Source organism: Clarias gariepinus, chromosome 13 (genome assembly GCF_024256425.1).
Source record: "Clarias gariepinus isolate MV-2021 ecotype Netherlands chromosome 13, CGAR_prim_01v2, whole genome shotgun sequence".
NCBI classification, from domain to species: Eukaryota; Metazoa; Chordata; class Actinopteri; order Siluriformes; family Clariidae; genus Clarias; species Clarias gariepinus.
In genome coordinates this window covers 12,843,294-12,870,658 of record NC_071112.1, presented here as the reverse complement: position 1 = coordinate 12,870,658, position 27,365 = coordinate 12,843,294, and the positions used below count along the sequence as shown (strand labels likewise).

At 38.4% G+C, this 27,365-nt stretch overlaps 1 protein-coding gene across 4 annotated transcripts in view; it reads left to right on the top strand.

Moving 5' to 3' along the window:
- fermt2 (FERM domain containing kindlin 2) overlaps positions 1–16,787 on the top strand; it is a 39,767-nt gene extending 22,980 nt beyond the window's left edge. Inside the window, exons 4-17 of one of the 4 annotated variants that reach the window (XM_053509183.1) lie at positions 368–496; positions 2,327–2,359; positions 4,406–4,631; positions 4,726–4,828; positions 5,147–5,254; positions 6,601–6,735; positions 7,599–7,648; positions 8,013–8,137; positions 8,233–8,339; positions 8,454–8,672; positions 11,738–11,758; positions 12,943–13,067; positions 13,292–13,433; positions 14,587–16,787. In XM_053509183.1, coding sequence (XP_053365158.1) covers positions 368–496; positions 2,327–2,359; positions 4,406–4,631; positions 4,726–4,828; positions 5,147–5,254; positions 6,601–6,735; positions 7,599–7,648; positions 8,013–8,137; positions 8,233–8,339; positions 8,454–8,672; positions 11,738–11,758; positions 12,943–13,067; positions 13,292–13,433; positions 14,587–14,760 — 1,697 coding nt within the window. In that variant the 3' untranslated portion in view covers positions 14,761–16,787. The remainder of the gene's footprint in view (positions 1–367; positions 497–2,326; positions 2,360–4,405; positions 4,632–4,725; positions 4,829–5,146; positions 5,255–6,600; positions 6,736–7,598; positions 7,649–8,012; positions 8,138–8,232; positions 8,340–8,453; positions 8,673–11,737; positions 11,759–12,942; positions 13,068–13,291; positions 13,434–14,586) is intronic. The other 3 variants (XM_053509185.1, XM_053509184.1, XM_053509186.1) reach the window with 3 other exon arrangements.
- Positions 16,788–27,365: the final 10,578 nt, after the last annotated feature.

The following is a 27,365-nucleotide window of genomic DNA, read 5'->3' as shown; positions in this document are numbered from 1 at the left end:
AGAAAATGCCAGTCACCATTAGCCTGCTAAGCCTACTCGTCTGCTTAGTAGCTATCTGTTTTAAAAAAAAATACCCTGCACTTGTTCCAGCTATCTGGATTAGAGATTTGCCCAATCTTGAGCAGAATTCTGAAAGCTAATATTCTCTTAAGAGGTATTTTTAATATTCCCTTTTTTGGGCACAGTGCTTTGATTGATCTTCAAAAAATGTATTTTCATGACTTTTCTTTTCCCTTCACAGTAGGCTAAGCTTTATTGTGATTCTACCCATAACCATCTCAGTGTGCTGCCATTACACACAAGTGATACGCCTGCTGTACTGTAGATCAAGAGGGGGAAAAAATGAAGTTTCTGTTTTGTCTTGCAGATATCCGCCATCCTGAGGAACTTTCTCTGCTGCGTAAGCCCCGTGACCCCAAAAAGAAGAAGAAAAAGCTGGAGGACTTTGAAGAGGAGACCCTGGAGCTGGAAGGCCCTCTGCTTACTCCTGGATCAGGTACACGTTCACGCCAGTGTAATAGAATAGAGCATATTGAGACACCTGAAGCCTATTAGAAAGTTCTTATGCATATTCATGACATATTGGCATTTAGTTCCTCAGCCTGTAGAGCCCATGTCGCTCTCTTTACCCTGTTGTAGATGCTGTTGAACATGGTAATCTGTTGTCATTGAGCTTGGAATAGTTTTTTTTAACCAAACATGCATATAAAGCATTAAGATGATGATGATGATAAAGTTCAATGCTTTGTAATAATAAGAAATTCTTTAACAGTGCTAGGATTGCAATTTTCATAAAGTCTTCTTCTTTAGCATTGTATTGTCAAAAGGTTTTGGGTTTGGTTAATTTTTTTTTCCATTTAATGATTAACCTTGTTTTTCTGATATTTTTGACATATTTGAACCCCCTGCTTTTAACTTATGTTTTTACTTCTAAAGATTCTTTTAATGGGGACATTGAATTGCAGACACTACGTACATTCTGGTACCAAACCCGTAGGCTACATTCATGGTCTGCCCAAACTAGATTTGTCTTGGCTTAGTGATGTACTATGTAATATACAGTATTTTTTTAATTTTTTTTATTTATATATAGGTTAAGATGTTTTTAGTGTGCGTGGTTAAATTACAGTGGAACAAAAGCAATATTATTCTGAGAGTGCTGGAATAAAAACGTGGGCATGGAACAAGCATTTGATTTTTAATCATATTGCATGGGCTTTGGCTGTTGTGACCAAATGCTTAAGATTCCGCACATACTTGGTCACACTGCCATTTTGAAACAGACTGGGCAGCCATCATGCAACGGCCCATGGCGATGAAGTAAACCCACTTTGAGAGCCACTGTGGCAAGCCACTATCTCTAGACAGAGCTAGTTGCCAAGAATCTATGAATGGAGCTCATTGTCCCACCCATGCCCCACCCAGGGCCCCAGAACAGCAATCACCCACACAGATTCAGCCTACAGGCCTAGGACACGAAGCAGAGGGGTCGCAGAGGCCCAGTGTGCAGGGTTACTGTTTCTGATCTCAGACCTTCACTGTCAATCCTGTCCTTGTTCTTTTATTATTAGCATTTAACCCACGGCTGACCCTTATTAGAATAGAGCAGGGGTCCTGCATGGTGTGTATAAGAGATCTCCATGTTTCACACTACAAAAGCTCTTTTTGAGAACGAGTGGATGTAATTCTACCCTTTCATGCACAAGCTGCTGAGGGCCATTGCTCCACAACAGGAAACGAGTTCACTACTGTTTACCGCCCACCAGGAAGGGCTTGAGCAGATAAGGACAACTGCGTTGCAATCAAGATGGAGTGGGCTCTCTTCATTTATTAGCAGGACGATTTGCTTACACTACCTTTCTAATACACTGATGTCCTGGCAAAAGAAAAGTAAGGCTTTGCAAGTAAAGGTAACCTCTGCAAAACGAGGGGTAATGTATGGAATTCTGCAATGATGTACTTGGTCTGGTAGGATGAAGCTGGGAGTGGAGCACCACCCTAGTGCTGAGTGTGTTGGCAAAAATGACCAAGCTTAACCTAGTCTGGCTGATGTACTCTTCAAACTGAATCATTAACCGTAGAGGATGACTAGCACTGTGTACAATATACGTATTCGTACCACATCCTCTCTCTATCTTGCAGCCAGTCAAGGCCGAAATGAGTCACAATCTGACGTTTGATACTGATTTCCATCAGTGGGTTGTTCTCCTTCTTCTCCATGTATTTTAACATTTTCCTTTCTTCCTGCCTGTTAATCTCTTTATTCTGTCCAATCTTTTTCTCATTTCTCCCTTTCTTCTGCTTTGTCCTCATCCCTCTCCCTTAGCTTCTGAGGTAATATACATCGGACCGGTTAAAGGTAAGACTGTTTGTCTGTGCCTCTCTGCACCGCTTCTTCCACGTCTCCCCCATTATAGCACTGGAGCCTATGCCTGCAGGCTAGTGTGCAGACAAGCTCCCAGCTTGGGTCCTCAGAATCTCAGAAATTGATAATGGACAAGGGAGAAAAAAAAAATAATTCTCATAGTTCTTATAGTGCATTTTGTTTTTTGCTTTTCCCTTTCCTCCACTAATTCCCTTGGATATTCCTACAGAGTTCATTTCCCTGACTGTTATGAACTGCGAGGTCAGGATAACTGAGTGAGTGTTAAGAAATCGGAGGAGGTCCAGAGTTAGCTTGCCTCTTTTAATCATTTTATTTCTTTATTTTAAAGGAGCTTTTCATTCCCCTAGGTCATGACCTCCAAAATAATATTTACTCACCTGAACATAAAAAGCTTTGGTACACCGAAGAGGATTAAGACCCCTATATATTGAGTACATCTATTCAATGGCAAAGAAATCCCACCCATGTCTCAGTGTGTGTGGTGAGGATTTAAGATGTAAACATTCCTACAGCCAGAATGCGTTGACTATCTTCAAACCGTAAACTGGGTAAAATAAACACTTCGACCTGCTGCTCTCTCTCTAACAGAGCTGCCGTCCTTATCAGCTTTCTCTGCGAGTTTAGCATTCCTTTAGGGAGCGGAAAACCCTTGTGTGACCTCCTTCTTAGTTTATGAGAACCTCCACAAGCTCTCCCCATAGGCCCGAGGATGCATTGCCCCTTTGGATATCCCGGGTTTTTCTCATGACCTCTCCCCCCCTTTCCACAAGCCATTTCCTGCCTGTGGCTTCACACTGCTATGCTGGCAGCTTGGCGTGCCCGCATCTCAGTCAAATGGCTACGATGTTCCTGCTCCTTTAAGCAGTAAACTTAAAATTATAATACGGTGGGGTACGAAATTTGTAGTTCTTAATGATATTCATAGCAAATGAGTCACATGGGATGGTAAGGGGTTGCCCTGACCACACTTACATGCATGTTGTCATTTTGACCTATTTTGGTTCTGTTGATGAGATAACTACCAGTTCATTGTTTTAAGTGTAAATTCAGTGATTAAGTAAAATCATTCAGAATTAAATTTTAGTTTCAAGCTTTACATGCCAAACAATAAACCAAGAATGTTCAACAATAGGCTAATTTATTTATTTCTTGTTCAGAGCAAAACGTATCTTAAAGTGAATTTTATATTTGCTCTGCACAAATAATGCATAGAATATAAATTTGCATGTAAATGTGCTCACTTTGCAGTTTTTTTTAAATCATGCATAAGTTTTTGTTTGTTTGTTTGTTTGTTTTTTATCCAGAAGGAGGAGGGTCAAAAAACTTAAAATTTGCCTCCTTTTGGTAGCTTTCTGAACATTTATTAAATGTGGTGGAGGAAAATTAAGTTTTTGTAAAGTTGTAATTATCATAGAAATATATTAACATATATAAGGTTTGGGATAACCATTTATTTATTTAGTTATTTATTCCCATTTTCTCCTCCAACTTAACATGTTGGCACAATCGTTTTTTGTAGCATTTTTAAAAAATATTTTATTTTCTCCCACTGTGTTGTAAGCCATGCTGGCTGTCACAGCCTGAGCTCCAGAATCCCTCATGCTTCTGGTCGTGCTGTTTGCTGTGTTTTGCACCCATGTGTTGAAGAGTGTGTATTAATGTGCATCAGCATGTTGCCTTATATTGCCTAAGGTCGCCACGCATTTAAGGCGTTACATCAGTAATTGTGTGTGAAGTGTTTAAAAAGTTATTTTTTTCATTTATTCATGTATTTATTTTAAATTGTTACGTTGTCGTGTTCTACCACAATATGGAATTATGTTTCCTAAATACTGGTTAAGATTAGTCTTGGGCTTAAAAGTTCTTTATTTTGGGAAACATCTGTAGTCCTTGACTAATTTTAAACTGCAGCCACATCAAGTATAATAAAGGGCATGCACCAAAATCTTTGAAATTAAAATAAAGAATGAAAATTAATGAATTAAAAATCAAAATGCTGATGTACATCCTTAATTTCAGGGAGTATCTATTCGAGTCCTGGCCTCTACAGTAAGACAATGACTCCCACCTACGACTCTCGAGATGGCAGCCCCCTTTCCCCCACCTCAGCCTGGTTTGGAGACAGTCCGCTGTCTGAAGGTAATCCCAGCATCCTCGCTGTGAGTCAGCCCATCGCCTCGCCTGACATATTGGTTAAGCTCTACAAACCGCCCTCCCTCCTCGATAAAGCCAAAATAAATCAGGGGTAAGTCCAGAAACTCGTCTATAATGATTAGGGATTTTTTTTGTTTACGTTGATTTGGGTTGTAATTCAGCGTTCTTGTGTGTATGTTTTGAAGGTGGCTGGACTCCTCCAGGTCTCTAATGGAGCAGGACGTTAAAGAGAACGATGTTCTTCTTTTGCGGTTTAAATATCATAGCTTTTTTGATCTCAACCCCAAGGTTAGTATCTGTGGCTTAATTTTGTACTTTTACAGTATAAGCTGTTTTTCTAGAGTACACTGCTGTACCTGAATGTTTTTTTTTTGTATAATTTTAACTATGATGCAATGCTGAAAAGCTTTTTTTTTTTTTTTTTTTTTTTTTTTAAAACATTCTTGACACATGGATGTTCTGTAGTCTCCTGGGCTAAATTCTTTGCAGTCAGGTAGTTTCTGCAGCTGGCACAGTGGATGTTAGGTGGAGGAAGTGGCTTTCAGACATGTCCTGTTTGCTCAGCTGGGATGAACAAGCTGTGTTGTCTCTCCCTCCCCCCCACAGTACGATGCTATCCGGGTTAACCAGCTCTACGAGCAAGCCAAATGGGCCATCCTGCTGGAGGAAATCGAGTGTACTGAGGAAGAGATGATGATGTTTGCGGCTCTCCAGGTAAATAAGAGTGAAAGCTGGTGTGTGCTTGCTTGCTTGTGTGCATGTCAGTGGGAGGTGCATCTCCAAGGCCATATTAGGCAGCGGGATTGCTTACTAAGCCAGTGATGAGAGAGTGCATGCAGTGTTTATGTTGGGCTCTCTGCCCTCCTGCGCTGTTAATGGATTGACAAGGCTATGTGCCTGTAGTTGGCTAGGGTTAACGTCTGTCCATAGATGTGTGATAATACAGCTCCTTTTTGCTTTATCGTGATGTTCAAGGTTAGCTTTTCAAACTTTCTTAAAGCTTGAGTTTATATACGGTACATCTTAGAAGATATTTGCTTGCTCAAGCTTAAGACTGTGTACAGGCTTTAGATCCGAATGTGGATACACAGTTTACAATTCTGCGCATACAAACATTAACACAGACTCTCTGCTGAAAGTGGCAGTTTGTCTATTTGCTTGTCTCTATGTATTTGCATATCAGAATTTCAGGTGTGATTCGTTGAACCAGACAAGAAAGTTGTAAAATACTCATTTAACTTGCAAAGCTTCTAAGCTGCACTAAGCTCGTGCACCAGGGCAGTTTGGCCCAGGATGTAACAAGGAGACTTGAGAAGGTATTTAAAGTTCTAGGTGTGATATGAACCCCCTTTGGAAGTCTCTTAGCCTTTGGGTGCATTGCTATTTCAGACCATCGTTAAACTTGGGTGACAAGACCTGGGGACGCCAAACTGTCTTCACTCTCGTGTGTGTATATATAGAGTGGGTACCAGCTGAATGGGTTGTACGACCACCCAGCCTAACATTCATCCATCTCCAGCAGTCGTACTTAAGAGGTGTTAGTTTTTCACCATGGGATTTATTGAGTTGTATCCGGGGTCTAGTGTTTCCTGCCCAGAGATGCTAGCTGTGCCGAGTTTAAATTAGTCCAGACTGCCTCTACGTCAGAGCTGGGTTTGGTTGGCTGGTTATTATCGGGATTGGGTTTCAGGCTGGCATGGGAAGATTTCTTTAAATTTTAGTCTAAGTTCCTATAGCCCTTATCTTGAGTTATCACAGTGTGCGAGTGTAGTAAGATCTATTAATCTCAAGGTTTTTAAATGAAAAGAGAGAGCCGATGTGACTTTAAGAATCCACTTAACCTCTTAAACCAGCCTTGTATTTGCATGCAAGGGCAGCGGTGTGATCTTTTGTCAGCAAGTTTTATTTAGGGCTGAGTGTCCATTGTCATCTTTACCATAGCCTAATGACTATCAGGAAGCAATGTGGAAAATGATAAGTACTGAAAATTGTATTTTCTTATTCAAATATTCCTTGGTGTTGAACCTGCTCTGATTCTGAATTACTTGTTTCGTTTGCAGTATCACATCAACAAGCTGTCCATCATGTCTTCAGACAATCACATGAACAACAGTGAGAAGGAGGTGGATGAAGTTGATGCTGCACTCTCAGACCTGGAGATTACCCTGGAGGGTGGAAAGACCTCTAACACACTGGTAGCCTCACATCCGCGCGCGCACACACACATGTACACACTCGTGGGTCTCATGTCTCTGATGCATTGTTTCGCCTTTTGTGGTGTGTGTGCTTTGTTTATATACATGTATAAATGTGTGTTTATGCATGTGTATCTTGGTCATACAAATTTCATTTGTTCTTGAGGCGAGTTCATAAGGTGAAAAAAATGGCGATACAGATTTTACCATTAGAAATAATGTAAATGCAGAAAATCCATTCCTACTCACCCAAAAGTATTACCAATATCAACAATTTCCAACACTATAGTCAAGATATAAAATTTAGTAAAATATTAAATAAATAGAAATTAAACCTCACTTAACCTTAATTTATGATTCAGTAGGCACCGGCTACTTCTTTTTAACATTTTTTTCCCCTCCCTTTTCTTCTTGCTACCATCCATGCTACTTGCTTGGGATCCATGGTGCTGTAAATTCATTAAATCTGGAACAAAATGCAAAATGACAAAAAAAAAAAACTTTTTTTAATCCATTAAAATTTGTAAACTCACTTCACTTGGCTTTCCACTGGCGCAAACAAGTTTTCAAATTCAAATAAAATTCAAATTTTATTTGTCACATACACAGTCATACACAGTACGATATGCAGTGAAATGCTTATACGACCGCCGGTGACCTTAAAAAGAAAATAAAAAACTATATATAAGGAATAAATATTAATAAAGAAATAAAATACAAAGGAAAATAAATTAACAACTGTACAAATAACAGTTTCGGCTGGTGTTTGCTTTATTTGTATGTCATTAGTGTCTGTGTGTGTGTGTTTAAATTAACTCTTCAGCTAGTCCTCAGAAATGTTTTTGTTCCATCTTCATTCCCAGGGTGACATCACATCCATCCCTGAACTTGCTGATTATGTGAAAGTTTTCAAGTGAGTTACCCACAGCGCAGCTTCTCAATGTTCTGCCTTTATTCATTTTTTAGTTTATTTATTTATGTATAGATTTTATGAGCTTGATAATTTTATATTTTATACAAATGTTATGTTTGACATGTTCAGCAGAAGCTTTGTTTTTAGTGGGCTTGGGAACTGATGTAAGGCATAAATTCTCACATTGTTGGAAAACAAGCAGACAATAATAAAGGATACAAAATTGAGTAAATATTAACAAAAGATTTAACCGCTTTGGCTTGTCCCATGTAATCAATGTTCATAGTTTTGTGTATATCAGTTATGTGTTTGGTCATGTTAACTGTACTTAAAAACACCATACTGATAATTGCTTCCTTCTTAGGCCGAAGAAATTGACACTGAAAGGACCCAAGCAGTACTGGTGCACATTTAAGGACATCACAATCTCCTGCTACAAGAGTCGCGAGGAGGCCCATGGCATACCGGCCCACCAGATGAACCTGAGAGGTGAGGACTACCTTCGGATCAGTTTTCTAGAAATAATCAATGACGTATTAAAAGCTGACGTGGTCAACTCTTGTGCTTTTTTTTCCTCCCCATAGGCTGTGAGGTTACACCAGATGTAAATATTTCTGGTCAGAAATTTAACATCAAGTTGTTAATTCCAGTCGCGGATGGCATGAACGAGATCTGGCTGCGATGCGACACTGTGAGCAAATTACCACACATCCTGCCAACGGCTAAACAAATGTTCAGTAAATATAAATTTGAATCATACATCTCACTGCATACAATAGCTGACGTTTTTATTCGGCGTGTTTAGGAGAAGCAGTACGCACAGTGGATGGCTGCTTGTCGTCTGGCCTCCAAAGGGAAGACTATGGCAGATAGCTCCTATAACCTGGAGGTCCAGAACATTCTGTCCTTCTTAAAGATGCAGCACATGAACCCAGATCCCCAGATTATTGAACCAATCACCACAGATATTAACCCAGAGTGTCTCGTCTCACCAAGATATCTGAAGAAATACAAGAACAAGCAGGTAAATGGAGAAAAGGTGGTTCGAACACATTGCTGCCCAGAAAAAATAGTCGAAGATATGTGAAGATTACATGCTTAAACCTTCTAATCTACTTTTGCAATTCTTATTCATCTAGCTCATCCATGTTATGAAATGGGTTAGAGCCCTACGAAGACAGAAAGATACAGATAAAACCGAGATAAAGAATGTGTGTAACTGAGTGAAAGGGTTTCAAAGAGGGGGGAGTTGACGTCCGATATACTCGCCAGTGTACAGAGAGAGAGTCCTCCCAAATGGCCTCCTAGCACCAGTGTGCTTCCGAAGAATGCATGGATCTGATCCACTTATCTGTCTCACACTTCTTCCTTCAAGGCCTACTGCAGCGCAGTAAGACCCTGAAAACGATTTTCCCCATTGTTGTGCTGCTAAATCGGGCCTAGGACATGCCTAATAAAACGATAGGAAGTGAGTCAACAAGCTTTCCGTGCATATAATAAAAGCGGTAGTTTTTCTTCATTTGTCGCATGGCAATGTGGAAGATTTGGAAAGTTTGGATAGAGTTTTGGTACCAGCGTACTTCTACTCTTCAGGATGCTAACTGTTGGCAAGATAATTTTTTTTTTTTTTTTTTTTTCCCACTAATCTGACGGTATATTTAAAATGAAAGAACTAATTTATTTTTACATACAAATTGAGATTTAAATTATGTTTTGTCCAGTTAAATACATCAGCAATGCTCAGTGTATCAACTGGTCTCAGATAGCCAGAAAACTTTACAGAAGGCGGCAGAAGGACCTGCTTCACCATAACCATCAAGTATAAATGCGAAGACCCTATTTTGCCATACCACTGGGGATGGCTTATGCTCTATGATGGATCGTTGGATACTTTAATGATTCTGTAGGAAATTCCTTTTTAGAATAGAAACAGCTGGTTAGCTGCTAATACGCTTCATCAGTGCATTTTTGCCTGGCTGCTTTCCTCCTCACTGTTCAGTTCCTGTGTACTTCACAGTTCAGAAGTTCATTTCTCTCAATTGGGGCTGTTCAATGTGAGAATGTCCTGCTTCCCCACACTGATTAAAAACACAATCATTTTACATTGTTGGCAATTCTTGTCAATACCAGTAACTAATAGACTATATGACAAACATTGTGTGGACCTCTGACCATTACATCCATATATGATGCTTCCGCTAAAGTGTTGCCACTTAGTTGGAAGCTCACAATTGTATATTGTGTATTGTCTTTGGATGATGCAGCATTGCAGTTGTTTTTCACTTGAACTAAGATGACTGAACCGTTGGCATCGTTGGAGTGGTAGAACTCAAGTGGCCTAAACAAAAAGCCTTGACCATCAACTCCTCAAACACCTTTGGGGGTGACTATACCCCATTCCTCCTCGCTCATCGGCACCTGTTCTCAGAACTCCTTAACCCTGCACTGGGAAAGAGGCTTTGTGCCAATATAAGCCTGACATGTGGAACAAGGTGTAGCACTTCTGATTAGTGTAAACACGAGTATTCGTGTAGAGAAAGCTTTTGTGCTGAATCGTATAGCGGAGACTTGTGCATGGAACATCATGTGCTAGAGATTAAACTGTAGCGTAGCACATGTGGGTATATTTTGGCTGATATTGTGTGACTGTTGGAATGTACTTAGTGTGTAAGTGATTAGAAGGTGGGAGGGGGGGTTTGAATGAGGAGGTATAACTGCTTTAAATGATGAGTCAGAAATGTGCAGGGTATGGGAGTAAGCCAGATGTAGTGTGGTGTGTGTACTCCTAGTGGCCAGCTTCTCCGCACCCTGCTGAGAAGGCTGTAAATTAGCAGCGCAGGAAATGCCAGGAAATGCCTTATTAAAAAGGTAGGGCGTGCATCGTAGCAGTTTGATACAAGTGCGCAATACACACTCACAACCCCAGCTTCGGAAACGTTGAATGGAAAACCTAAGTGCACAGTGTTGTTGTTTAAATGATATTCAACATTATTTTAAAATCCATTAAGAAACAGGAAGATGGTTTAGGGCACACAGATGGCCATGAGTGAGGCCACTACAGCGTTATGTGTGTGTGGTGGTAGTAAGGGGCAATGGTTCTGGCTAAAGTTCAGAGATTGCAATGTTTGGAAGGGTAGTGGCTTGTAATATGACCAGGTCTTCCCAGCTGCTCTGCACCCTGTCGTCACTACATCAAAGCTCCAAGCCATCTGATCCCCCGAGTCTGTGTTTGGAATTAAGGGGGGTGGGGACGTACGAAACAGGCGGGAAAGCAGCAGGAAATGAGAGCCGCATGTGAACGTACTGTAGCTTAGGACAAACACAGCCAGTGGTCTCAGCTGTGCAGGAGATGCTGGGTTTACTTTTTGCCTATTCCAGCCTTTCTTTCACCAACAAGCACGGCATTTCCACACTTTTAACTTTAATAGGGAAATGTTTTAATTAGCAGAACGATGACTAGAAATTGACTATTTGCTTTTATTTATGCTGTGTGTGACATTATCCAACAAAACACATATTAGAATTACTTTGGGAGGTAGCTCCCTCTTGTGGAAATGGAGAGTATCTATTAGTTGAGAATAAGGGTAATTTCTATATACAGTACAGTATGAGTGTGTGGATATGCATGCATGTATACAGCATTATATATTATGTCATTTTCTGTATGACATTGTCTGTAGGTATTCCATTTTTTACATTTATCTAAGGTTCACTAAAAGCAACCTATCTGTATTATCAAATAATTTCAACTTCAGTCTTCAAGCAAGTAATGATTAAATTGGTGCATCTCCTTCTAAAATGTTTTTCTCACAGTTTTGTTTTTCTTAATATGCTACACACTGCGTGTCACACACCTCTCTTTTATCTTGTGCTTTCAGCTCGAGACTACAGCATGAGCTTCGCCTGTCATGCGCTAACCTTTTGTTTAGCATTATTTTGCACTGATTGATGAAGGCCAATTTGTTTTGTTTTGAACTTGTCTGCTTACTTGTTACACTCTCAGCTGCTTTATTTATGCATTTATTTATTTATTTTACATTTTTACCTGTTTTCCTTCTTTTGCTCTTCTCCTGCCCCTGACCTTCTCAGCCAGGCTATATCAGGGACCTGGTAAGTCAGTTGCTTTTGCAGTGATGTCTTTCAGTTTTTATTTTTTTCTTTCTAGATATACATTACTAGATATTTTCTAGTAAACTAATTTGGTGGTTTAAAGTAGGGCCCAACTGATTAAAAAAATACTAAAAAGGGAAATAAAATCAGTATAAATAATATATGAAATAAATGACATAACCCTTTTTATGATTCTTTGTGTACTTCAGTTTTTTGGAGCGTAGTGTGTTGATGAGCTAATACAGCTGGGAACTGACACATTACTGGCTATATAAAGAATATATAAAAATTCCTGTTTGGCTAAATAATAATGTTTGAGTAAACAAGTCAGGTAATGTCACAAAAAAAAATAAAAAAAATAATATATATATATATATATATATATATATATAATATTAAGTAGTGTTTAATTGGAATTTATCCAATTAAACACTACTTATTTTCAGCCCGAATTAGGAAAAGGGGAAGCTGTTTGTTTAGTATGCATTAGTATGGTGTTGTATGTAACAAACTCAGATTGAATGAAACTGTCTGCTTAAAAATCGCCCTGATTTTTATCTTAAGTAGTTCACCTAGCTGCAAAGTACCCAGTTTGCCTATGAAGTTTAGGAATCCCAATATGTTTGGATGTAGTTCAAATAATCTCCACTCATTTTTTGTTGCCGTAGGGAGATTTTGTTTGGGCCCTAATTTAAATCTCACTAGCTTGCTTGGTTGGTTGGTTTCTTGGCTTTCTTTGCTTTTTCCTACTAACCCATGTAAACATTTTTAGAAACGTAATGGTGGTGGTGTCAGTACTGTATGTTACAAATCTAAAATAGGAAAGAAAGGTTTTTAAAATGGGCAGATCTGGTTTCTTGCACTGTCTGGTCAGTCATGTTGTCTAAAGCAGCACTTTAGTGTGGTTAGGAGTGACTGAACCCCACCACTGAGCACTCTCACTGAGAACGAGAGCCTCTCTGCTTCATCTCCTCTCCCACTCGGCTGCATTCACTTCTTGTATCGTGACAGGGTTTTTTTTAACAGCATGACGATTCATGATCTCTATTTCTTAAAGTTGGTGTGCGTTGGTTTGTGTGCGCGCTGGGGAGGGTGAGACTAGACGAGCATTTGTGTTGAATATCTTTTGTGTTGGGTTTTTATTATTATTGATTTAAATCATTTTTTATTACTTTTTTTTTTAGATCTCTGCTCGTATCCTAGAGGCCCATCAGAATGTGGCGCAGATGAGTCTCATAGAGGCCAAGATGCGCTTCATCCAGGCCTGGCAGTCGCTGCCAGAGTTTGGGATCACTCACTTTTTGGCCAAGTGAGTGTGTTGTGCATAATCTTCTTAATAATTTTTCTTTCTAAACTCTTTGATTCCTGCAAATATTTCTGCAAAAGAGTTTAGGGATACCCATTTTATTATTTATGATTTTCCATTTTACATAAAATGTAAATTAAGTAAAGCATAAAAAGCTGCACTCAAAACATATATTAATGTTTTGTGTTCTGAATGAGTTTTGTTTATTTATTTGATGTTTTTCTAAGGTTCCAAGGCAGTAAGAGAGAGGAGTTGATTGGTATCACCTACAACAGATTGATCCGCATAGACGCCAGCAGCAGAGACGCCATTAAGACCTGGCGCTTCGCCAACATGAAACAGTGGAACGTCAACTGGGAGATCAAGATGGTAAGGTGTCCTACTTAACCTAAACCTGTGCGTTTTGTACACAGTAAATTGTATAGTGTATATGAAATACGACATGCATACTATAAATTAATTTATAGGACAGTTGAAAGCACCTTTTTTTCTTTTTTTTGTAGACATGGACAGCTTTTAATAGATAAAATAAAACAAGTATTATAATCCTGTAGGTATTAGAATAAGGTATTATGCATCAAAATGTGTTTAGGTAAACGTTCTGTATATATGCTGCAGCCTTGAGTGCCATCCAGAGGGTGGTTTCAGTGTAAACATAGGACGTCAAATTAGATATTAGACACTGCCCATTGGTTACCCATGCTTTTTTTAACTTCATTTTGATGTACATATTCCTAAAATCTTCTTAAAACAGGAATTATACAACTTTATCCTTTTTTTTGAGCAACCTTAAGCTTTGATTACGGCACTATGTATGTTGGCCAATTTATAAGTAAAACTAATTTCTCATGTTCTCAGGAGCCCTCTTTGACTATTTGAGCCTGACTAGTATTGTCATTATTACCTTGTAATATGCCTGTATCATCAAGGAATGAAAGAAACTATACATACAGTAGATGTGATAGCCTGATCATTCACTACATTCAGGTCGGCAGCTGACTTCATTTTATTGCCACATAATGTTGCTGTGTCTAGACCTGACCAACTAAAGGAATCCCAGATCATAACACTGCCTTTTTTTTGTTAGTCTCACTTTTTTTTTTTTCCTCAAGCCACACAGCTGTGAGATCTCTTCACATTACGTCTATAAAAATTTTTCTTATTTTTACTGTCCATTGTTTTAATGATGCAACTTCACCAAGGTCTTAAGTAACCTACAATCTGTTATTCGCGTTTTTTTTTTAATTATTATTATTTTATGACTTGTGCAGAGTTAATGGTTCAGCACTATCCCTCCAGGTAGTAATAATGTGTTGTATAGTTTCTTACCAAATTCCAGTAATTTTAATGTTTTCTTTATGCGGGTCAATAAATAAAAATGTATTGACCCATCATTTAAGAGGGTTTTTTTTGGTGCGTGCGTGTAGAAGATGGGATTACATTGAAAATGCGACAACATTTCTTCATGGAGATCCATACCAGTCATATTCTGAAAATCAGTTATCTATATTTTCTCCTCTAGGTTACAGTGGAGTTTGCTGATGAGCCCAGTCTGGCGTTCACCTGTGCCGAGGTGGACTGTAAGGTGGTGCATGAGTTCATTGGTGGCTACATTTTCCTGTCCACGAGGGCGAAGGACCAGAACGAGTCTCTTGATGAGGAAATGTTCTACAAACTCACCAGTGGCTGGGTTTGAGAGAACCTCTGGGCTTAGCAAAAACCGGGTGGGGAAGTAGGGCTGTCATGGGCTGCCTGGGATTTTTGTTCATTTACTCGTTTTCTTGTGGTGGTGTTTTTTTTTTTTTTGTTTTTTCAACCCTTCCATATGTCTGGCCACAGTGATTGTTTGAAAGCTGCCATCTTATATATATATTTTTTAATTTTGATTCTGCCTTAATGCTTATGAACACCTTTGTAACACTTATGAGCTGACTTTGAGGAACGTTGAAAATGTTCTTCCCTTTCGCCCAAAGCTTCACCTTTTAGCTGAGAATTAATTGTTTGCTGAAGGCGAGCAGCTACTTTCACAGAGACGGCTGCTTCTTGTTTCTTTCCCAGAGGTGCTTCATGTTTGTGGTTGCTGCAGTTTTGGAAGTTTGTCACCACTTCAGCATACTACAGGGGGGTTAGTGTGACATTTCACCCTTGCATGCTTATACTCAAGCTTGTCTTAAATGTCACTTTTAGTGTTCTGATCCGATTGTTTTGAGAGGTCTTGTCTTGGTGTGCATTTGCCTTTATTCTAATGCAGTTCTTGTACTGCTTCACTTATTTTATTATAATTTTTTTTTAATGTCATAACTTTAATTTATGCTCCGTTTATCGTCCCCATGTCGTTAACAATATGTTTGGCAACAGCTGCCATTTTATGAAGGACATATCCAGCACGAAGAGTGTCGTTCTACATGAGTTAGGGTCTTTCTGGATCAGTGTGAAGTCAACCAGAATACTCAGAACTACTTGCAAGTAGCTAAGACTAGGCTTTTGTTTTAGTGCGATCACTTGGCAAGATAGGAAGCACTTCTTTATTGAAGAAAAGATCTGTACATGAATAAGCTGTAGTTTACTTTTTTGCCTCACATCCTAAATCAGCATGAGATTGTGTATTGATCATCACTATAGCCATTAGTGGATGGATTTTAGGCTTCTTTTCCCACTAAACACAACACCTTTTCGGGTTTATTCTCACACCAAGCAGTTTGCAACGCACGTAAACAGGATGCTGAAAAGCTACACAATGAAGGAATGATTCCAGGGATCTCAACCTGCTAACTCTCTCCAGTAATGGCGTCTTGAAGAAAATGGTCTGTCTGCCAAGTGAGCACAGCCTTTACCCTCCTGTTCAGTATGAAGTCAGTGAAGATGACCTCAGATGTGCTCTGGAGCCTGCTTGCTCTCGGCTGAAAAAAAAAAAGTGTCGTGATGCGTTTGTTTAATATTTTTCTGTACAGCCTCCTCTTCTGTCGTTCACACTTTTGCCTAAACCATAAAGTATTATTCAAAGTTATATTGTTATGCACCAGCAGTAGGTTATTATGTTTTGAAGGCAGTACATGCAATGTTCATCTTTATTTCCATGAATATGAAGGAACTAAATGAAGTATTAGTTTTTGTAACTAATGTAAAAACAATTTTATAGAATTGTACAGGTATTTTTTTTTTTTTTTGCTCCTTTTCTCTCTTTTTTTAAATGCTTTTTTTTTTCCAGAAGAGAAGGAAAAAGCCATTTTTTTGAGCATTGCTTGGAATGATGTGTACCTGCCTATGTTAAGGTCTTATTAAGTTTTTAAGAGTAAAAATATATATAAGTATATCTAATGTGGTGAAGCATGTCTCAAGCTCCAGGTTTAGCTGCTGCACATTTCAGCACTCACGTGGAAGGGCTTGTTTCATTTTCTGTTACTTTTATCCAGTCTTTAAATTAAACACGGTATGTAAATTTGACTTCCTGTTTGATGCATTGGAGTATTTGATGTTTACGTTTTGTTTTTATGATTTTATTTGTTAGCACACAGGAATGAATTATCTTTTAGCAGCATTTTTTTGTCCTCGGTGTCATTTATAGCAAGTTGCAAGTAAAATAATAGACCCTGTTTTTTTTTTTTTTTATTAATACTGTATGAATGCTAATTTTAAGAGATGAATTATGAAGGAGAACTATCGCCCCCTGGAGTTTGAGACAAAATTGTCATAAAATGAAGTACAATAAAAGCTACTTTGGTATATCTTTTGCTAATTCTATTATTTTTATTATTATTGTATTTGTTTCAATATTTTTTTATTATTATTTTTGAGCAGGGAGAATAACTATGATGGTGGGGTGATGATCATAATCATTTGCTCTCACCAGCAGAGGTCGCTGGTGATGTACTGCAATCCTAAAAAAAGACTTTAAGGTTTATCAGGGAGAGAGCGAGAGAATAGTTTAACTCCAACTCTGCGGTGCTTTTCCTTGTATCTGCTCGTCTTTCCTACAGAGAAGGCGTGAACATGTGCTGGATGTGGAGCATGTTCTTAACCATCTGACCCCCCACCACACACATTCCATTAGGTACCATAGCACCTAATGAGAGTGGGTTTCAGGGTTTCAGATCAGTCGTGACCTGTGTGTCAACACACTTTTATTGTGCATGTGTATACAGTGAGTCAATTTATAAGTTGTGCTACATTTCACATAAGTACAAACTTTGTTCTTTTCTTAACACAAGTAGTGGTTTAAGTTAGTAAATTTCCTGAATCTGCCAGTTGCAAAGCTTAAACATTGACAAATGTTTCACAATGTAAAGGATGCTTTCACTACTCAGTTTTGTCAGTATGTACTAACATGCAGCTCAAAAATGATTTGTCCCAGTGCCAAGTGACCAGCATCAAATGATCTCAGTTTGTTTTGTGGTACACATTTTGATCACACTTGAGCTGTGCTTCTCTCTGCTTCTCCATATAAACTCCCATAGCCAGGACTTTACCTCCTCTTTTTATCTATTCAAAATAATTAATTTAAAGTAAACGTGTATCCATATGAATTATGTGTGCTGTGACATATTTAGACTGATGACATTAATAACTAGGGATGGGAATCACCACTGACCAATTGATACAATATTACGATAACTACTGTATGTGCCGATTGATTTTGTAAGTATCCTGATAATTTTTTAGGAAATTTGCTTTTGCCTCACAGGATGTTTTGCTGCCTGCCAATGTGTGGTTAGTTTAGAGTGCACCACCTGTAAAGGATTATAGAGTAATCAACACTTTACCACCTTAAATGCAGGCATAAATTAATTAATCTATTTTTGAGTCTGTGGGGCAATACATAAATTGCCACACAAAAGAATCACGATACATTACTGAAACGATGTTTCTCCCATCTCTAGTTATGATGTCTGAATGATGTTTGTCAACTATGTTACCCAGTAGCGTAACAATTTCTATATTTTGACCCATAATGTCAATGGCAGGGCTCATCTGGCAAAGCACCTCCCATTTTCATTAGCAGTTTAATAGAATATTTAAACAAATAATTTAGTTTAAATCATAAAGAAGCTATAAACCATAAAATTGAATAAAAAAACTTTGTTTTAGTATGTGTTATAGTTGTTAACTCTTATTCATTATTTTGAAATCTTCAAATGCAAAAGCAGAAATGGTTATTTGGTAGCATTATGATAAAGTGAAACAGAATGCATATAATGCTTGTGTAATAATGTACCTTCACTTAATAGGTGAAATGTTTTTGTTACACACTTAAATTATTATAAAATATGAGGTTTAAATAGAATATTTAGAATAGTAATAAAAAAACAATCTTTCAATTAAAACCTTCAAAAATATGACCTTGCTGTGACCTTGACCCTGTTAGGATCGATTCCAAACTCATTTCATATCCTGGTTTTCATAATTATTTCTATAAATAGGTTTTTACATACAGTACCAGTCAAAAATTTGAACACACCTTCTCATTTAGGGCTTTATTGTAATTAATTTCATCATTAATGCTGAAAACATCCAAGCTATGAAAGAACACACATGGAATTATGTGGTAACAAAAAAAGTGTTAACAACAGCTTGGGACGCTTATTGCATTATCTAATGAGATTCACAAGGTAGTCACCTGGAATAGTTGTTATTTATTTATTGGTGCTTTAGACAGTTGTCTCGTGCAGAGGAAGGATAGGAGTCGATAGCCCTATTAGTGTTACTACAGCTACTGTACAAATCCATATTATGGCTTGAAAAACATTATTACTGTTAGTTAATCAGAACAATCCCAAGAACTTTGATTGTTCTCCAAGTGCAGTCACCAAAACCATCAAATGCTATCATGAAACTGTCCTAAGCAAGGCAGACCAAGAGCTACCTCTGCTGCAGAGGATAAGTTTATTAGAATGACCAGCCTCAGAAACTGCTGATTTACATCTCCTCTGATTACAGCCCACACAAATACTTCTTGTAGGTCAAGTGACAGACATCCACTGTTTAAAGAAGACTGTTGAGTCAGACCTTCATGGTCTAACTGTGGCAAAAAATTACTTTGGAAGAACAACAAGCAGAAGAGACTTGCTCATTTGCAGTTGAGAACTTTCCTTTGGTTTAAGTCCAAATAAAAAAAATTTGGTTCTAATCATCATGTCTTTAGTAGACCTAGAGTGGATGAACAGAAGGTCTCTGCATTTTTGCTCTCTACTATGAAGCATAAGGGGTGATACCGTTTAACAGTGTGATACTGTTTGTGACTTAGGGCACACTTAACCAGTATATCTACCACTGCATTTTGCAGCGACATGCCATTCCGGTTTGCACTGACCCAAACATGTCTCTAGGTTACATAAGAACTATTTGTCCAAGAAGAAAAGTAACGGAGTGCTGCATCGCATGACCTGCCCTCCACAATCACCTATTCTAAACCTAACTGAGATGGTTTGGGATGAGTTAAAACATGGACTGAAGGGAAAACCAACAAGTACCCAACCCATTTGGGAACTGATGCTGAATGAGAGAATGCAAACAGTCGCCTGAATCTGTGAACCCACATGGGCTTGTAGCTACAGCCTGGGCTGTGTAGGAGGGCTATTTGAATAATTGGTAGGGCTGATGTAAGAACATTTATATTCACATCTTTTTTCAGAAACTGAATGCATATTTATTTGCTTTTTACATGAAAAATGTCTGTTTTTAAAAGCCTTTAATTAGGTTGTATGGCAGAGTGGCACATCTCTCACCAGCATACTGATGGCCCAAAGATTGGAGGAGTCTGTCACACCGCTGTGCGATCAATATCGGAGAAAAAAAAAACCCCTGATGTCTGTAGAATCCTCAGGCTCTGTCAAAATCAACAGAATGCAAGCAATAAGGGCAAAGAGGAAAACGTGCTTTTATTTGCAGTGTGTGTTCAGGAGTTTTGTAAAGCTTGGGGACTTCTAGTAAACAATGGGATCCCATTTAAATGGAATATTTACTTAGTGATCTTGGGTAAATTTATGTCAAGCTCGTAACTTTTAAACTCACACCACAGGCCCAAAAGCTTTACAACAATTTGAGAGATTGTTGTGCACAAAAAAAAAACCAGGATATCAGTGGTTTCTGAAACGGTGAAACACCAACCAACCTCACACAGAAAGTCACCGAGATAACATTTTCGCCATTCCAATATTGTCGGTGAAAACTCCAGCTGTTTTGGTTTGTTGTTTTTTTCTATTGGCCTGATTCCACATGGTTAATTGGCTGATGAATGAGCAGTGTTTTCCAAACTTGTCTAAAATCCCTGACACAAGGCCCATTCTTAGTGAACATGTTTAGGTTATAAGCTTATATAAGCCAAGCAACAGAATTTTGCTAATGATCAGAGGCCTGCAGTCCCGCAACTTGTTATATACAGTTGTGTGACCATGACAAAAAGCTTGCACTCCTTTCAGCACCACATGGCTTTAGTCTTCTTTTCTATCTCATTTCGTGCCTCAGCAGTAATGACCGCTTGCTCTGTCGGGATATTCGTGCATTCGCTGTTACAGTCTCCTCAAAACAAAGTAGGATCTTTACAACTCCCTTTGTGCTCCTGGTTAAAACCAGCTTCGTATGATGTCTTTTCAATTTGTGCTGAAATCTTCGGGCCAGCTGTAAAGGAGAGAAAACAGAGGCAGAGAGGTTTTGGACAGTGTAAAATAATAATAAAAAAGACATCTTGTATTGTAGGAAGATTTTGAAGAAAGGCGATATTTAATATTTTTATTTTTCTAATGCTCTGCAGTTTAAGGTCTAGCTTGGCTGTTAGAGCCAGTTTCATGAACTAACAAAATGTCTCGTGCTCTTTGTCTGATTGTTGCGCCTCTGCTAACACACTAACCTCCACCGATGATAAAGTCTCTGTCTGCTGACCTTGAAATGTTCTCAGATAGTAAGTATGTAATACAAATGGGAAGCAGCTGCTGTGCCGATAAGGTCATGACGTCCGGTTTAAAAGCATGGTCTCTGCCTCATTCATCAACCTGTTCTGTAAGAAACAACACCAAATGTGTTGTCTGGTTTGCTTTAAAACTGCACAGGGAAACGAACAAAAAAAAAAAGCTAATCTGCAATTTAGATGAGTTGCTTCTGTATTCTTATTGAATTTCAACTTCATAGCTGCTAACCTTGATTTAATCCAGCTTTGATTATCCTTGCATTTGCATTCCGGCCCAATTTTCTCCCCAAAGCTAGAGAGTGTAAAGCAGTACTTTGGTTTGGAATTAGTAGTCTTCTTGTTGGTGGCAGGAGAGCTTGAGCCGGTTTTGCTGAAAGCTCCTAAAGCCACAACGTTTCTGTTTCTCTTTTTGCCTACAACTGTTTGATGGAAACAAACAAAAAATAAATAAATTACACCAAATGCAGAAATTCATACATAAATACATACATAAATGTCAATTCTGGCCAAGATAGAAATGTACCAGAGCACTGCACCATGCCCAAAGACCAGCAGACAAACACTCCAGGGCCACCAACCAAGCACGATCCACAGAGGTCCCTGCAAACCAGACCACAAAAGGATCTGCATCCAGAGGAGGGTAGTGTAGCTAAAAATTGTACTCAAGTAAGAGTAGCTGTACTTTCAAATAATATTACTCAAGTAGAAGTAAAAAAAGTATTTAGTGAAAAGACTACTAAGACTAGTACTAAGTAACTGTTTCATCATAATTTTAGAAATTATGTAAGCAACCAGACAAAATGATGAAATAATATACAAATTCGGACATTTCCAAATAATACAATGAATGAAATAAATGTAATAAAAGAAATGAGTAAAACTAAATATATTTACAAAATAGAAAATTAAGGAACACAAATTTCCTGATCTTACTTTTTTCACAACATAAATCTTCAAAAATAAATACCTACTGTAGGGAACATACACTCACCTAAAGGATTATTAGGAACACCATACTAATACGGTGTTTGACCCCCTTTCGGCTTTAGAATTGCCCTAATTCTACTTAGCATTGATTCAACAAGGTGCTGAAAGCATTCTTTAGAAATGTTGGCCATATTGATTGCATAGTATCTTGCAGTTAATGGAGATTTGTGGGATGCACATCCAGGGCACGAAGCTCCTGTTCCACCACATACCAAGGATGCTTTATTAGGTTGAGATTTGGTGACTGTGGGGGTCATTTTAGTACAGTGAACTTATTGTCATGTTCAAGAAACCAATTTGAAATGATGTAATGAGTGGTTATTTCAGTCAAAGTCAAAGCTCTTCTATCAGCTTGAATCAGTCGGCCCATTCTCCTCTGACCTCTAGCATCAACAAGGCATTTTCGCCCACAGGACTGCCGCATACTGGATGTTTTTCCCTTTTCACACCATTTTTTTTTTGTAAACCCTACAAATGGTTGTGCGTGAAAATCCCAGTAACTGAGCAGATTGTGAAAAACTCAGACCAGCCCGTCTGGCACCAACAACCATGCCATGCTCAAAATTGCTTAAATCACCTTTCTTTCCCCTACTGACATTGAGTTTGGAGTTCAGGAGATTGTCTTGATCAGGACCACACCCCTAAATGCATTGAAGCAACTGCCATGTGATTGGTTGATTAGATAATTGCATTAATGAGAAATCGAACAGGTGTTCCTAATAAGCCTTTAGGTGAGTGTACTGTATGTTTAAACAGTGTAAACTATTTCCAGTGTACGATATACTGTACTGTATATACAATTGCCCTCCAAATGGATACGAACATTAGAATATACTGTATGTACAAGAAGTCTCACTTTACCATAAACTGTGTCCAGTAGAACAAATGTAAGAAACTTATATTTTTCATCCTCTAGCTTTTTGCTAATTATATATTTTAACATTACAACATTAAATAAAACAGCTAAACTAACCGTGACATGTTTCCTTCTCTGGCTAGCTACAAGAGCTAAAGTTTCTGTGTGGTCATGTGACTACATCTGGTTATTGTTGTTGGTCATTTGTCAAACGGAGTCATGTGATTATTATTGCTATGTCTGATTGGTGAATCACAGTCGCGTGGTAGCTCCACCAGCTGCTTTTCTCTGGCAAACATTAAGAATATCTAATGTATAGAATAAATGGTTAGAAAAGTAACGAGTCGAGTGTAGCCGAATATAGCGGAGTAAGAGTAGTGTTTCTTCTTCACAAATACACTCAAGTAAAAGTAAAAAGTATGGTGCATTAAGAATACTCATAGAAGAATTTTTTTTCTTTACTTACTTTTTCTTAAAATTTACCATGCCATAAAGTACCATGACCCTCTCAGTGATGCTTAAACATACAGTATGTAATAAAAGACAGTCATAGTCTGGGATCTGTACCAGTCATATTCAGTCACTGACATATAGGGATTGTTTCAAAACACTTTTATTTGCGCATTCATTTGTGCTCTCCTCTCTGCATTATTAATGCTGTCGGTGCTGTGTCAGAGCTTCCTTGCTATAACCTTTCAATTTAACTTTGGAAAACTGAATTGGAGCCTGTGCTGCTGCTAAAGACCATGGGCGACAGACCATTGATCGGATAAATTAGCGAGATTTGAAGGTTATCTGCCACACAATAAAGCAGTGAGACTGAGAGGTTACTGGCCATAAGGGACACATGTACACACCTTAGTGAGATAGAAGATCAGACCCATTTTTAAAAGGTTACTGCTACAAACTGAGTCTCCTTCAAATGATGCTGGGAGAATGATGGGAGATTTACTGTACAGTTTGGAAAATGGAGAAAGATGGAAATTCTCGGGATGTTAATGAAGGCTGTCAAAACAAAAAAACTTTTGCACTATTTGGGTTTCCATGAGTGAAAGTGTAATCCTCATCTGACCACGACTGAGATGAGAGGGGAGATAACATATTTATATTTTTTATCATTGCGCTTTCTTGCTCAGAATCTATTTGAATAAAATCTGACAGAATGCTCCACAGATTTCTTACTGACATGAACAGGTTGAATTAATCCGAGGGGGTTGGTTGCATTGAAACAATTCCATTGGTACTGTCCTAATTTCTTTCAGCAAAAAAATAAAAAATCCTCGTTTGAATTGTTAAAGCCTGAAACCATTCTTGTATTACTCTGTATTAAACTTAAACTAATTTAATTTTGGGCATCATTCCAGCCTAACAAAGACAAATGTCTGGTTCTACTCTTTTAAAGAACGGTTTCTTTCTGGTTTAACACCAAATGCTAAGCCTGTGTTTGTTTGCTCTTGTTGAGCATGACTGCTGGGTGTGTGTGTTTAGCCACTAGGAAGAGGAGCAAAGTGGTGTGTGTGTGTTTGTGAGAGTGAGTGAGTGTACAGATGGACATTGTTTACCTTGCTCTTCATACAGACCGGGGCTTGTTCCCCGTCTCTGTGCTGATGTCATGGGAAGAAAGCATATTTTCACATTTCAATGCCTGGTTTTATGTGTGGGTTATGTGTGCTGTATAACATTTCTCCCCAAGCCTAAATTTCTATTCACTGAACTATCGGTTTGTTCTTGTTTGACTGGTTCTGTAAATCTCAGTTTCGTTTTTCAGACCCCCTTGATCAATTTCCCAGATGGATGCAGCATGTAATTACTCCCTCACCTTACAAGCCAGCATTGTTCTTGCCACATAACTCCCTGGCATACTCACTGGCTCACTGACATTTGTTTTTAGGCTCCAGGTGGAACCTGCCCTCTCATGCCAACTCATAACCGCCCTCATTATCTCATATCTGCCACAGACAGGATCACAGACATATGCCTTTTGACATATGCTTAACTAACAAGCAGAGCAACTTTTTTTTTTTTTGCATTTAATCTTTAAATATCTATTTAAATAGATAATTTTTTTTAAATCCACTGGCAATACAATTTATCAAATTATCAGTTGAATAAATCTTGGAATCCTGTATAAAAACTGGATCAAACAAACACATTGGGTTAACACTTACATTAGAGATCAATGTGTTATTCTTCTATACAGTATGTGACCTCCATGTGTTCTCCTGCTATAGCAATACACTTAGATGCAGAGCACAGTGTAATGGTTAATATTTTATGATTTGTACTGCAAAAGCTAACAGCTGTCTCACAGCAAACATGCAAAAACAGGCATGGTTAAGCTCGCATTTCATTTAGTAAAGTTTAAACACATTATCAAGACAAGATGTTGGATTATAAAATGAGCTTTTGGATTTGGTAGAAGCATAAATTGTAATTGAGCTCTTCCTGGTTAGGATTTATTGACTATTAGGCAGCTTTTAAAACATAGACTTGACATCACCGCTGTTGTTATCAGCCATTTAATTAAAAAAAGATTGTGATGAATGCAGCAAGTCAATAGGATTGTGTATTTGCAAAAATCTCAAAAATCTCTTCTCAAAAATCACTTAAGATCCATGAATTTGTTATATACATTTAAAACAAGAAATCAAAATGATTGTGCATCGAAGGCTTTCCGTCCATTAACTGTAGTGCTTAGGATTGCAGGGATCCTGGAGCCTATCTAACGGCACAAGACAGGGCTCAAAACATGATGGCAAAACATCACAGGCCAAGGGCAATCACACATTATGGGCAATGTGGAAACATGAATCTGGCTACAATGCATGTCTTTATACTGTGGGAGGAAACTGGAGTAACTTGGAGAAATCCACTTAGCATTGGGAGAACTTGCAAGCTCCTCAAGTACACAGACCTGAGGTGAGATTCAAACCCCCTATTCTGGAGATGTGAGGTGGCAGCGGTCACCACTAAACCACATGCTGCCCATGCCTTCAGGAACTAATTTACAGGCAGTAGTGTTGAAGATACAAAACACTCTGCTGGAATTAAACATTTGTGACAGTAGCTTAATACACTAGCTAAATATAGAGAAGCCTATTTCAGCGTTGGAGGATTTCTTGACACAACCTTCACCTGCTGACTCCAATAAAGATAAGAAATATTATGTTGTTTTGTAGTTATGTTGTACATGTTTGAGCTAAGGTCAAATGGTCAGTGAAGACAATGGGTCATAATTATGAGGTATCTGAATGACATGTTAATAATTCATTTTGAACATTAAGCTAATTGATAAATTACTATTACTTGATACTAGAGACGAGAAATCACCTGGTACCCAGGTGCCAATTCGATTTGTATTGCGATTTTGTAAACAAAAAAAATTCTAAACAAACTTTGCAATTTATTTGGACTAACAGCTCTGGTGTGTGAATGGTTTAGAGTGTGCCATCTGCAGGATTATAGAGGAACAGCAACATTTCGCCACCTTAAAAGCAAAAATTTGTAAATTCAAAAACTATTTTAACAAAAATTTGGTATTGGTGGCTCAGTCCTAGGTTTCTCACTTGGGCTATATCTGGGCTTAATTCCCACCCAATGTCCAAACACCAGCCACTGTATGCAGTGCCGATCCCAATCCCGGATAAAATAGAAGGGTTACATCAGGAAGTAAAACCTATGCCAAAGTTGTGTGTAGATCGGATGGTTCGCCCTTGATTTTGGAGTCAGTGTGGCGATACATGAATTGACACACAAAAGAATCACTATAAGGTTAGGATTGAGTTCTTGATCAGGCGGTATTTGAAGGACATTCTGTCATTGAACAGTGCTAAGTACATAAACAAATAGTGCATGTCACATAAATGTGTATGTGACACACAGATTTTACCATCTACAAAAAAAATAGGTTTTGGGGTAAAGGGTGGCTCAGTGGTTAAGGCATTGGCCTAAGGTCCAGAAGGTACCAGGTTCAAACCCCAACACCATCAAGCTGCCCCTGTTGGGCCCTTAAGCAAGACCCTTAACTGCTTTAAAAATGTAACTCACTTTGGATAAGAGTGTCTGATGAAATGTGAATGACATTTGGGAAAGATATGTGTGAAGATTTACAGCTAAAACCACAAATATAAACCAGGCCTGTTATTAACACACTGCTAGACTCACCCCTGGAGGCAAGACATGCACATTCGTAAAGGAATTTACCTGGATGAACCTTAGATCAGTGCAGGTTGAATCATTTTTTTCAGATATCAATGCATTTATGTGCATAACACTAAGAGACAGGTGCTTTTGATTACAGAGGCACCTCCACAGTGAGCTTGATAAAAATGATTTTCCTAACAAACCATGTTCCTAATAGGTGTTTGATAAGTTGACCTGGCTGACATCAAACCCGGAAACAAAAAGAAGCACAGTTTCCTAAAACGTCAATATTTGCTTTTGTTGAAACGTGAAACCTCTTGGGTCGTGACGTAGTTTTTATCACAGCAAAAAAAAAAAAACTGCGATAGTGGTCGTGAGCCGGTCACGTGACTGACGTTTCCACGAAGCCCGCGCG